The following is a 14,339-nucleotide window of genomic DNA, read 5'->3' as shown; positions in this document are numbered from 1 at the left end:
AAATAAATTTTTAAAAAATGTTCAAAATCCTTCAGGCTAGGCTTCAGCAGTACATGAACCAAGAACTTTCAGATGTACAAGCTGGATTTAGAAAAGGCAGAGGAACCAGAGATCAAACTGCCAACACCTACTGGATCATAGAAAAAGCAAGGGAATTCCAAAAAAACATCTACTTCTGCTTCACTGACTATGCTAAAGCCTTTTACTATGTGGATCACAAGAAACTGTGGAAAATTCTGAAAGAGATGGGAATATCAGACCACCTGCCCCATCTCCTGAAAAACCTGTATGCATGACAACAAGCAAAAGTTAGAACCGGACACGGAACAACGGACTGCTTCCCAATAGGGAAAGGAGTACATCAAGGCTGTATATTGTCACCCTGCTTATTTAACTTATACGCAGAGTATATCATGTGAAATGCAAGGCTGGATGAAGCACAAGCTGGAATCAAGATTGCTAGGAGAAATATCAATAACCTCAGACATGCAGGTGACACCACCCTTACGGAAGAAAGCGAAGAGGAACTAAAGAGCCTCTTGATGAAGGTGAAAGAGGAGAGTGAAAAAGCTGGCTTAAAACTCAACATTCAAAAAACTAAGATCATGGCATCCAGTCCCTTCATGGCAAATAGATGGGGAAACAATGGAAACAAGTGACAGGTTTTATTTTCTTGGGCTTCAAAATCACTGCGGTCGATGACTGCAGCCACAAAATTAAAAGACGCTTGTTCCTTGGAAGAAAAGCTATGATAAACTAATCATATTAAAAAGCAGAGACATTACTTTACCACAAAGGTCCATCCAGTCAAAGCTATGGTTTTTCCTGTAGTCATGTATGGATGTGAGAGCTGGACCATAAAGAAGGCTGAGCGCCGAAGAATTGATGCTTTTGAAATGTGGTGCTGAAGAAGACTCGAGAGTCCCTTGGACTACAAGGAGATCCAACCAGTCAATCCTAAAGGAAATCAACCCTGAATATTCACTGGAAGGACTGATGCTGAAGCTCTTGTACTTTTGCTACCTGATGAGAAGAGCCGACTCACTGGAAAAGACGCTGATGCTGGGAAAGATTGAGGGCAAAAGGAAAGGAGGGCGGCAGAGGCTGAGATGGTTGGATGGCATCACCGACTCAACAGACATGAGTTTGAGCAAATTCCAGGAGACAGTGAAGGACAGGGAAGCCTGGCATGCTGCAGTCCTTGGGGTCGCAAAGAGCTGGACACTTTGTTCAGTCGACTTAGCGACTGAACAACAACAACAATATAGATGTTTTACAATGTTGTATTCATTTCTGCTGTACAGCAAAGTGAATCAGCTATACATATACATATACCTTCTCTTTTTTGAATTTCCTTCCCATTTAAGTCACCACAGAGCACTGAGTAGGGTTCCCTGAGTTATACAGTACCATTTCTTGAGCTAAACTTCTAAAAGCCATTAGGTATGACTGAACAAGGCAGGCATCCATGCAAGGTGGGTGAAGGTAAGGGGTGCTACTGGTGAAGTGAGATCCTTCCACACGGAGGGACTATTTTAATACAGAAGCATATTGAAATTAATGGAAAACAGATTTCTCAAAATTGAAGAACAGATTTATAAATTCGGAAAAAGAAATATGGAATGAACCCTCCAGTATGGAAATGAAACTGGAGGAATCAATGTGAATTCATTCTTTCATATATATATATGTATATATATATAAATATACATACACACACAATATATATATAAATTATATATATGAAAGAACCCACGTTCTTTGGAAGAACAGCCAGCTGCAGATCAAGAGCACAGGAAAATTAAGATAAGCTTGGAAAATTCTGTTTTGCTAGAAAGTAAGATACAATAAGGATGATGTATGAAACTGAGCAAACCCACGTAGTGGCCTTCCCAGCAACCCACCTCTTGGTATCCCCTGCTTATTGCTGATTGGGAAAAGGGGCTCTGGAAATGAACTGTGACCTGCTATGCTCCCCCATGTGAAGCAAACAGCAGGCCCAGCAGGACTGAGAAACACAGAACACAGAAACAAAGACAGGGCAGGCAGACAGGAGAGCAGCCGTAACTGAAGGCATGAGTCACAAGGGCTCCGAGCTCTGTCTCAAAGGTAAAGGTAAGTCTGACTCACATTCCTAAGCTGTTTGTATACAGACAACCCTCCTACCCCCAACCAGATGAGAAAAGCTGACTGTAAGCATGTAGTCCCCAGATCGGCTGGCACCTTTAGACAGATGATGCCAACCTGTGATCTCATCTTGTTACTTCACCTTGCGCCAGTCAGAGAACTGTGCGCAAGCTGACGACACACCCTGGGGCCCTCTCACCCACTCTGTCTTTAAAAACCCTCCACTAAACTCCATCGGGGAGATTGGGTGTTCTGTGGACAAGCCACCTGTGCCCTTGTCTGGTGCCCTGGAATAAACGCTGTACTTTTCCTCACCACGACCGGGAGCCAGCAGATTGGCTTTGCTGTGCGCAGTGAGCAACCTACTTTTCGTTGAGTGACATAAGGACATATTAAAAGGACACAAAGGTCCCCTTGATCAAATCGAGGACAATATGGGCATCAACATAATGACAGGAACCATTACATAAATAGTAACTTTTAAATTCACACTGACATAAATAAATGGGTAGGGACTTCCCCAGTGGCCCAGTGGTTAAGAATCCATCTTGCAATGCATGGTATGTTGATTCAACCCTCGGTCAGGGAATGAGGATTCCACATTCCCTGAGGTCTCCACACACTGAAACTCCTGAGCCCAAGTGCTGCAACAAAAGGTTCCACATGCCACAACTAAGATCAGATGCAGCCAAATAAATATATATTTTTTTAAATGAGTAAATAACTGGGGAGATGGCAATGTTTTATTTACAAAAGAATAACAACTAATAATAGAAAAGAAATTACTTTATTAGAAAAACCACCATCTGGCAACCTGCATAGTAATAATGTAATAAAAATAGCGGGCTTCCAGTTCAAGATGGTGTAGAAGGACATGCGCTCATCCCCTCCTGCGAGAGCACCAAAATTGCAACTAGCTGTTGATAGGAGGAAGCTGGACCCACCAAAAAACAATACCCCATGTCAAAAGAAGAAGCCACAGTGATATGATAGGAGGGGGCGCGATCACAATAAAATCAAATCTCATACCCAGTGGATGGGTGGCCCACAAACTGAAGAAAAATAATACTAAAGAAGTTCTCTCACTGTTGTGAAGCTTCAGAACCCCACATCAGGCTTCTCAGCCTGGAGATCTGACAAAGGGACTGGGAATTCTCAGGGACTCTGACCTGGAAGACCAGTGGGATTTAATTATAGTGTTTCCCCAGGACTGCGGGAAACAGACTCCAGTCTTAAACAAAACCGTGCACACACCAGGACCCAGGGGAAGGAGCAGGGGCCCCACAAGAGACTGAACCAAAGCTACCTGCTGGTGTTGAAGGGTCTCTTGTGGAGGCGTGGGTTGGCAGGGGCTCACCACAGGGATGAAGGCACTGGCAGTAGCAGTCTGGGAAGGTCCCCCTTGGCATAAGCCCTCTTGGAGGTCACCATTAACCCCACCATAGAGCCTGCAGACCCCAGGGCAGTGTTGCCTCAGGCCAAACAGAGAGGGAGGGAAACCCCACCCATCAGCAGATAATTAGATTACAGCTTTATGGAGCAAGGCCCTGCCCATCAGAGCCAAGACCCAGTTTTTCCCAGTCCCTCCCATCAAGAGGCTTATACAAGCCTCTTAGCCTCCTCCATCAGAGGGCAGACAGAAGAAGCAAGAAGAACCACAATCCCACAGGTAGAACAAAAACCACATTACAGAAAGTTAATCAGGATGAAAAAGCAGAAAGTTATGTCCCAGATGAAGGGAGAAGATAAAACACTACAAAAACAACTAAATGTTGTTTTTTTCTGGCAGGAGATGGTCAACCTGCCAGAAAAAGAATTCAGAATAATCATAGTGAAGACGTTCCAGGATCTCAGGAAAACAATGGAGAAGATGCAAGAAATGTCTGCCAAAGACCTAGAAGAAATAAAGAACAAACAAACAGAGATGAATAATACACTAGAAGGAATCAACAGCAGAATAACTGAGGCAAAAGAACGGATCAATGACCTGGAGGACAGAATGGTGGAAATCACTGCCACAGAGCAGAATATAGAAAAAAGGATGCAAAGAAATGAAGAGAGCCTAAGAGACCTCTGGGACAACATTAAATGCGCCAACATTCGAATTATCGAGGCCCCAGAAGGAGAAGAGAGAAGGAGGACCTAAGAAAGAGAGGACCTAAGAAAATATTTGAAGAGGTAAGAGCTGAAACCTTCCCTAACATCAGAAAGGAAACAGTCAACCAAGTCCAGGAAGCATGGAGTCCCAGGCAGGATAAACTCAAGGAGGAACACACCGAGACACAGTGATCAAACTGACAAAACTTAAAGACAGAGACAAAATATTAAAAGCAACAAGGGAAAAACAACAAATAACATACAAGGGAACTTCCATCAGGCTGTCAGCTGATTTCTCAACAGAAACGCTACAAACCAGAAGGGAATGGCAGGATATATTTCAAGTGATGAAAGGGAAGAAACTACAACCAAGAATACTCTGCCCAGCAAGACTCTCAATCAGATTTGATGGAGAAATCAACAGCTTTACAGACAAGCAAAAGTTAAGAGAATTCAGCACCACCAAACCAGCTTTACAACAAATGCTAAAGGAACTTCTCTAGGCAAGAAACACAAAAGAAGGAAAAGATCTACAGAAAATAAACCCAAAACAATTAAGAAATGGTAATAGGATCAAATGCACCAATCTAAAAACAAAGACTAGCTGGGAGGATGAAAACACGTGCATGTATGCATTTCCGCTTACCACATCACTCTGCTTGACTCCCCAGACCATATGTAATTATTTTATACTGTTAGGTTAATCATGTTCCCTTTATGGCCTGCAACTGTAATTATCTTTCATTTTTCTATCTGGCTATTGACTGTGAAAACTGAGAAGCATCTTCTACTATTGTGATTATGTAACTATTACTCACTTGATACCACTGTATCACGATCGATCCATAGAAAAATAATACAACTCTGTACCACTATGATTTAACAGAAAAACCTATAATCACTTTTTAAAATCCAGATGTATGTCAGAATTATCTTGGAATTTTTTGAAAAATACAAATGACCAGGTATGGCTTTTTTTCTCCAGAGCTCCAGGTATATTTCTAACGAGCAGCCACGTTTAAAACAACTGAACTATATGATGATCTTTCACTTTTATCTAGTTTTGTTTCACTTTTTCTATTTCATATTCAGTGCTGCCATTTTATTTAGTTTATGTTTTCCAGTTTCTCCACTTTTTTTTTATGTTCTTTCTCAAGCCTTTATCAAGCATAGTAGAAAAGCTTTTGTATACATATACATATATATGTATAATATATATATTTTTAAAAACTTATGAATTTTTGCCTAACTAAAAAATGTATGACATTTTGATTCTACTTTTTTGACTTAGTATGAACAGAATGCTATATTCCTAATCTAAAAAAAAACAGATATGCAACAAATAACAAAGGTTTACTATATTTAGCACAGGGAAGCGAAGTGAAAGTCACTCAGTCATGCCCAACTCTTTGCGACCCCATGGACTATACAGTTCATGGAATTCTCCAAGCCAAAATACTGGACTGAGTAGCCTTTCCCTTCTCCAGGGGATCTTCCCAACCCAGGGATTGAACCCAGGTCTCTCTCATTACAGGTGGATTCTTTACTAGTGGGGCCACAAGGGAAGCCCATAGCACAGGGAACTACAGTCAATAAATATCTTGTAATAAGCTATAATGGAAAATAATTTCAAAAATTATGTATGTATAACTGAATCACCTTGCTGTGTACTTGAAACACTGTCAGATATACGTCAATAAAATATATTAAGAAAAAAAAATCAATGGATGCTAAAACAAGTTAATCAAATTTTAATGAGAAATGGGATATTTACATAAAGTGTCTCCCTACAAAATATTTATTACCTTAAAGACAAGGACAAGTTTCCAGTGGAAACACCTGTTGTCAGCCACCACCTTAGTTAAGTGATCACTTACTAAGCACTGGTAATATGACACACTATCTACTGCATGGTAAGATGCAAGAAGCAGCACTCATGAGGAGTCAGCAGACACACCCAAACGGAGGGGAGTCTTACGATGCAACTCATCTGTAAACTGTGAGAAGCATCAGGATCATAAAAGTCAAGGGAAGACTGAGGGACAGTTGTAGACTTAAGGAGACTAAGAAGACAGGAGAACTAAATGCTATGTACAGCCCTGGATAGGACCCTTTTGTTAATAAAGGACCAAACCACAGAACCTGAATGGAGCCTGTGGATTAGATGAGAGTGACATATCAAACCTAATTCCTGATTCTGATCGTTCATTATTATCATGTAGGAGAAGGTCCTTGTTGCAGGAGTTACTGAAGTATTCAGGGGGTCACAGAGAATCCTAAAGGCAACCTATTCTTAAGTAAAACAGAAAAAATTCATTTGTATTATTCTCACCACTTATCTGTTTGAAACTACTTCAAATTACTCCCTGAGCCCCCAAAAAAGGGGCCTATGAGAAACTTCCCTGGTGGTCCAGCGGCTAAGACTCCGTATTCCCAATGCAGGGAGACCAGATTTGATCCCTGGTCAGAGAACTAGATCCCACATGCCACTACTAAGATCTAGCACAGCCAGATAAATAATTGTTTTAAAAAAAGGGATGTGACATGACTATATGTCTAAGTTATGCTCAAAATGTTGTTACCAATTTGTACTTCCCCAGGACAATGTATTAGTAAACCCAAATCAAAATTTTATTCAGTAAAAACAAAACAACCCAAAACACTTATCCTTCCAGCTGAAAATCAAACATGCTTTCAAAAAGACATGTACATGCTCAGAAAGGGAGCTGGAAGGATGCACCCCAACTGGTGACAGTGGACATGTCTGAAGAGAAAGGAGGACAAGGAGAAAGTGAGGGGGACTATCGTGGATTACACTCTATACTGCTTGACACGGTATATTGTTTGACTTTTTCTCCTTAAGAATATATTCAGAGAGGGATAAACTGGGTGATTGGGACTGACATATACACACTATATATATAGAACAGATAACTAATAAAAGACCTACTATTAAGAACCAGGAACTCTACTCAATGCTCTGTAATGGCCTATAAGGGAAAAGAATCTAAAAAACAGAGTGGATATATGTATATGTATAAATCATACACTTTGCTGTATATGTATAGCTGAAAGTAACACAACATTGTAAATGACATATATACTCCAAAAGAAATTAAAAAAAAAAGAATATGTTCATTTATTACCTTCAGAAGAAAAAAAAGGCATTGAGAGGACACTTGTTTCCTAGGAAGTGTAAGAGTGAGTTTATAATATCACCTTTGAATTTCCTGATACCATATGCAAAGCTTCTGTGCATATGCATTATTAGCATTTTTCTGAAAATACTGAAATGGAGCAGGACCCTGCAGGGCCTTCCTGGACAGAAAAGCCCTTCTGTGTCCTCCATTTCTTGCTTATGGAAAAAAAAAAGGCTTGTCTCCTAGGCATCCCCAAGTTCCAAAGAGCAGGCTCAAGTAGTTAATGATTAGGACACAATAGTCACAGGACTCCTAATTCCTCCTGAAGGGACAGAGATAAGAATCTGATGCACATTTCTGAGCTATTCTTCAGAAACTAACACAACCCCCTCACCACCAGGATGAGGTGGAGGATGGTAACATCAGGCTGACCACAAGCAACACGGAGTCCCCAGACTGGCTGGAACCAGAAGGTCGATGACTGAGATTCCCGACATTATCACTGCTACCTCACCACCAACCAATCAGAAGGTCCATGAGCTATTATGCATCTGAAAACCCTCTGCCCTGTCTTTAAAAATCCTTCCCTGAAAGCTACTAGGAAGTTCACATTTTTTTTTTTTGAGTGTGAGCTGCCCATTCTCCTTGCTTGGCGTCCTTATTTTGCTGCAAAGACTACTGTCAAGAGTTTGGCGTTATGGGACTTCCCTGGTGGTCCAGTGGTTAAGACTCCACCTGCCAATGCTGGGGATGTGGGTCAATCCCTGGTCCAGGAAGATCCCACATGCTATGGAGCAACTAAGCCCTCATGCTCTAGGGCCTGTGTACTGCAACACGAGAAGCCCCCAAAATGCGAAGCCCACACATCAAAACTAGACAGTAGCCCCCACCTACAGCAACTAGAGAAAGCCCAGGCACAGCAATAAAGACCCAACACAACCAAAAAGAATGAAAGAAAGTTTGGCTCTGTGTGAAGTGGGAACGCTAACTTTGCTTGGTTACAACAGTCACAGCTCTCATCACACTCTCAAAGAGAACCCTGCCTTATACCTTCCAAGATGGACATTTCTCTATCTGAGCTGGGTCAGACCATCCTTACTAAGAATATCCTAACACTATGAAGGGATACATAGTCTAGGATTTTGCAACACTGAGACTGTCTTCCCATAATCGTTTAGTTAAAGCCTTTAAATCTCAGCGACAACAAGGTTTTACCTCTCTTACCTGAGAATTCGTATTTAGCACAGGACATGTCAATGGTTGACTCCAGGTCAATCTTGGAAATGTCTGAAATCCAAGACCGGAAATGTTCAAACAGAATTTTCCTAGGAATGTAAACAAAAAATAACTTGTTACACCATGATGGGGGCTCCATTTCGATCTATGACATAAATATTTTTTCCTGCAGGTTTTGGTTAATTTAAGAGCCATTCTTGAGAATGTTCTTCACTTTAAACTTGCCAAGTTTAAGACTAGTATTCCCAGAGAAATAAATGCAGACCTCTCTACTGTAATATATTTTGTTCTACTGTTTCAGCTTATTTTTTTCCTCCTACATTTATAGTATTGCCCTATCATGGTAGCGGTCTGGCCTTTGATAGCAGAATACCAATGTTCTAGTCCAAAGTTACTGACTTCTAGACATGCTTTTCAGCACTAACACTAGCTCTATTATTTAATGAACACTTGGGTGGGTAGCACTGTTGAGGATTAAAAACTTTAAACTACAGTAATGGTGACTACTATGCTAATTGTGTAATAATAAACTTTTTTCATATAAGTTCTGATACTAAGATGATACCAAAGAAAAGATGGTTGAACATTTCCATTTACAGCTAAAGTGGCTCTGTATAGAACTCTAACACAATTTAAGACTCACTAAACTCTGAAATTAGGTTAACTTTGATGGATCAACATTTTTATGTCAATTTTATCTCCATAAAATTGGGGAAAATATTTTTAAAAATATTTTTAAAGGGTTTATACTAGTTCAAATTTTGTACATGAAAACAGTTTCAATCATCTTAATTCAAATGTACATAACTGAAATCGCCATAAAATGCAACTGTGCTGTTAATAACTAAAGATCAAGTCTCCAGGTTGATCCCCTGAAATTTTATTACCAAATATCTTTTTATACTGTATACTACCCAATCCAGAACGTTCCAGAATATATTGTACTTGTTAGTCCAACCATAAGTGCCATGTAACTTTTACAGGCAGAGTTGCAAATCAGAATAGACCAGCAAAGCAAACTGTAAACCAGGCTTCAGGTAAAGTGGGTGGTCAAAGTCTTGAGTCTTAAACGTTTATGCAACTGATATTATCAAAGCCTTTCATCCCTCTTTTACTGGTAACATCAGCTGCCACAAATTTATTCCATAGAAAGCTCTTCCTCTGGTCATCCCATGAAGGTGTCACAATTATAGGGCTATTTTCTGCCATCATTGTCATTTGTTAACAGTATTCATGAGAGAAATCACAGAACCTAACGGGGAAATAAAAAGGTCACCTTTCTGTAAAGACAAGGAATTCCATCACTCACACCATCTGGCTATTACCTTTTGGATACAGAATGTAACTCAATCCCAGAGGAAAGACATGCTTATCAGAGGCTTGGTGTGAACTAATGAGACAATGCCCTAAAAGCATGGTCATGGAGGAAAAAAGGTCTAAATAACTGTGAACTGTTACAGTTAACAAATACTTTAGGTTTTAGAAGAAGTAATCTGTGCAGACTGCCACTATTTAATCCTATTAGCCAGATTTAAACATACCATTCTTACAAGTCTTTTTCTTTGTATACACATGGGTATACAGATAAACATTTCTTTTTTTCAAATGAGATCACAGCTTGTGTGCTATTTTTAACTTTTCTCTTTATAGTTTTCTAGCCTATGCCTTTGCCAGCAGTATCACATTTTATAAATCACTTCAAAAAACACTGTAAATTAAACTGGGACAAAACAGTAATTGTGTGAGATACTGAGCCTCAGAAAGATTAAAATGTAAAAAAAAAAAAAAAGTGTCTTGGAATTGATGAAACAACTACTATATTCATGTGTTGAGCATTTAATGGTATTAGTTCAGTCCAGTCACTTAGTTGTCTCTGACTCTGAGACCCCATGGACTGCAGCACACCAAGCTTCCCTGTCCATCAGCAACTCCTGGAGCTTACTCATTTAATGGTATAGTTTTCCACTTAGTTCTGTACCATTATCTGTATAACTCTTGATGGATGGCCATTTAATTTGTATGTAATTATTCACTTATGATAAACAATCTTATATGGAATCTTTGAGTACATCCTTATTTTCACAGGACAAATTCTTGTATGTGGAATTAAACTACAAAAAGAAAGCATAATTTTAAGGGTTTTGATACATTTTTCAAAACTATCTTCTAAGAAAAATTGCAGCACTGTATATCTACACTTCTGTCAACACTGGAGCTTTTGTTTTAAATATGTCAACCTGACAATGTGAAAGACTGTACCGCCAGTATTGTTTTCCTGATTACTAACAAAGTCATTTTATCACTGAAACTTTGGCCATGGAATCAGACAGACATGGATCTTTATCTCAGCTCCTTTTCCCCTAGATAACTTTGAAGAAATTACTTTCTGTTTCCTCCTCTACAAAAGGAGACAATAATGCCAACAAAGATGGCATGATGTAACATTTAAAGCACTTACTCCTTTGCCTGGCACATATTTGGCACCCAACAAGTATGAGTACTCCTTTACCTTAAAGCACAGATGTGGGGCTCTCTTCTCTTCTTCAGATCATCAGACTTGACCATGAAAAAACAAAAAAAGGATTTCCTTCATAAATCAAACACACAGAGCAGAGCAGTTTAGGGAGGGAGCATGCTGGCAGTCCAGCAATGTCATTAAGAGCCTGGACTCTGAAGCCAAATTGCCTGGGGTTGACACATGGCCAACCTCCATTTGGCAGCTCTGTGACTTGGGCACGCTGCTTAGCCTCTCTGTGCCTTATTCACTCCACAAATAGTTACAAAAGTATTATAGTGGAGCTTATACATTCTTGTGGGGGAAAGACAATAAACATTACAAATTGATTATTAGAATAAAAAAGGTGAGGAACGTCATGGGAAAATAAAGCAGAGTATGACGGACCAGGAGTGCTGAGAGCAGGGAAGGGCTTGCAATATAAATCTGGTGGCCAGGTTAGACTTCATGCATGTGCAGCAGAGGCTTGAAGGAAGCTGGGAAGTGTACTCAGGGAAGATCTCAGCAAAGCAGATTCAATGTCCTGAGTGGGAAGAATGCCTGGCCTGTTGAAGAAATCATAGGATGTGGCTTAGTGAGTTGGAGGGAAGCAGCAGGAGGTGGGGCCAAAGATGTAATGGGAGACGTACAACCACTCTGGTTTTTGCTCAGAGAAATGAGAACCTTAAGGAGATTTTGAGCAAAACTTTTTAGAACTGAGATGAAATTCACTTAGCATAAAATTTACTATTTTAACATCTCCCAGAATGTAATTCAGGAGACTTTTAGTATTTTCACATGTGCAACTATCATACATGCCTGCTCAGTTGTACCTGACTCTTTGCAACCCTGTGGACTGTAGCCTGCCAGGCTCCTCTGTCCATGGAATTCTCTAGGCAAGAAAACTGGAGTGGGTTGCCATTTCCTACTCCCACCATCTAATTCTAGAATATTTTCATCATACCAAAAAGAAACCCTTTACCTATTAGGCAGTCATTCCCCATCCCCACCCCCCAGCTCCTGGCAACCACTAATGTACTCTATAAGTTTTGCTGGTTATTACCTATAAATGGAATCACACTATATGTGGCCTTCTGTATCTAGCTTCTTTCACTGAGCTTGTTTTCAAAGTTGACCCATGTTGCAGCAGTACTTAGTACTTCATTCCTTTTTCTGGCTGAATAATATTCCACTGTATAGACATACCACCTTGATCTATCCATTCATCATCAGTTGATGGACACTGGGTGTTTCTACTTTTTGGCTATTATAAACATTGCTGCTTTGAAATCTGAGTACAGATTTTTATGTGAGCAAATGATTTCAATTTTCTTGGGTCCATTAACATTTTAAACAAACACAATGGCTGTACGTGGGCCAAGGGTAGAAGCAAGAAGAGTAGTTAGTCCACCAAGAGGATAATCCTGGTGAGAGAAAAGGCTTGGGTCAGGTGACAGCTGTTACCAGTGGAAGTGAAAAGTGTATTTTTCTGAATATATTCTGACAGTAGATCCAACAGAATTTTCCACTGGAATGGAGAAGAGGTGTGAGCGAGGAATGAAGGATAACCTCAAGGTTTCTGGCCTGGGTCACTGGAAAGATTGATGCTCATCAACTGAGATGGGCGGAAACTGTAGGTGGAGCAGATTTAGGGCAAGAAGACAAGAAGTTTCGTTTTTGAAAGTGTGAAACACTTAGCAGATATCCAAAAGTGGAGGCAAAGTCATGAGACTCCCTGGAGTCTCCAAGGGCAAAGTCCTAGAGTACTCTCATTAAGATGCCAGGTACCAAAGGAAGACCTGCCAAAGGGAACTAAGGACTTGCCAGTGAGGCAGAAGGAAAATGAGTGTGAACGTAAAGTATCCTGAATGTAAAGTGAAAAACAGGAAAAATCAGGCCACTCCTAATGACTAACTTGGTCAGGAGAACTGGAAGTTGTTATAGGCCCCATTATCAAGTCAATTCACAGCACAAGCAAAGAAAAAGGGCTATAAGTGAAGTCTGATGGGACAGGAGATGGAAAGCAGGTTTATATTTACTGTCTTCGGGTGAAGAAGTCCCACAGTGAGCATAGTGAAAAATTATTCACAGAAGTTCCATTAAGCACCCTTGGGATCTAAAGTAATGGCTGCTTCTTTTTCCCTCGTTACCTTAGGGCCGTTTCTACTATTTTGCCTCTCATGGACTTCACAGAAGTATTTTCCATCTACCAAATTGCATTAAGTAAAAACCAGTTTGGCTTCTCAATTTCAGTAATCAGATATGCATATAGCCCTAAATCAACAAAAGAGGCCTAGTGTTATCAAAGCTGATATAATTACAAAGATAGATGACTATGATTTTTATTAACTTTTACAACTTCACTATGAATACAAGCTATTTTTCATTAGATTTCCAGGATTAAAAAGAGAACATCATTTGTGTATTTAACCAGATTAAATCATACATATAAAAGGCCCAAAGATAGACAGATTGGGGGACACAACCAGCTCGAGTGCAAAAGACTAAACGGAAGACAGATGAATTTGTTACTTTTACCCTAGATTAGAAGAAATAAAAGGGAAAATGGAAAAAAAGCAAGATAGCTCTTCATCCTCACTTTCTTTTGTGATTTTAAGGACAGTCTTTAAGGTTTTATAAAGATCTCCAAGAGGGATGTACACCCCGCAATGAAAAATATCCTCCCAAACTGGGGAAACCAATGACCTATATATTTTTAAACCTAGCATGGGCCTGGCTTCTAGCAGCAGGAAAACAAGCCTTGATTTTGAGTTAGTCTTCTGTCAAATTCAATTGTCCAAATTCAATTTAAAAAGACTAGATCTAACTCTCTACAAGACATATGACAATACATAAATCCACCTAAACAAAAGACACGAACTCAAAAATTTAATTGGTTAGTGGCTCAAACAGTAAAGAATCTGCCTGCAATGCAGAAGACCCGGGTTCAGTCCCTAAGTCAGGAAGATCTCCTGGAGAAGGAAATGGCTACTCCAGTATTCTTGCCTGGGAAATCCCATGGACAGAGAAGCCTGGCAGGCTACAGTCCATGGGGTTGCAAAAGGGTCAGATACAACTGAGCAACTAATACACTATCTTCCAATGTACTACTCTCTTTATTATATCACTCCCCAAAATGTACTTATCAGCTTACTGTACTTGACTATCTTTCACCATCACTACCACCTCTATAATTTTAAATTTTAAAGGCTTTCAGGGCAGGAACTGGCAAAGAGTCCCCCATA

The 14,339-nt window shown here is 40.0% G+C and overlaps 1 protein-coding gene across 3 annotated transcripts in view; it reads right to left on the bottom strand.

Annotated features, from left to right (window-relative positions):
- OGFOD1 (2-oxoglutarate and iron dependent oxygenase domain containing 1) overlaps positions 1–14,339 on the bottom strand; it is a 32,369-nt gene that overhangs the window by 11,878 nt on the left and 6,152 nt on the right. For 2 of the 3 annotated variants that reach the window (XR_005723408.1, XM_040254016.1), the window contains exons 3-4: positions 11,110–11,156; positions 8,589–8,689 (exon numbers count right to left, since the gene is read on the bottom strand). Coding sequence is in view for 2 of the 3 variants with exons in the window: in XM_040254016.1 (XP_040109950.1) it covers positions 8,589–8,689; positions 11,110–11,156 (148 nt within the window). In the remaining variant the exon portion in view is untranslated. The remainder of the gene's footprint in view (positions 1–8,588; positions 8,690–11,109; positions 11,157–14,339) is intronic. The other variant, XM_040254018.1, reaches the window with a different exon arrangement.

Source organism: Oryx dammah, unplaced genomic scaffold (genome assembly GCF_014754425.2).
Source record: "Oryx dammah isolate SB20612 unplaced genomic scaffold, SCBI_Odam_1.1 HiC_scaffold_13, whole genome shotgun sequence".
Taxonomy (NCBI): domain Eukaryota; kingdom Metazoa; phylum Chordata; class Mammalia; order Artiodactyla; family Bovidae; genus Oryx; species Oryx dammah.
The sequence above is the reverse complement of the archived record's forward strand: the minus strand, read 5'-3'. Positions and strand labels throughout refer to the sequence as shown.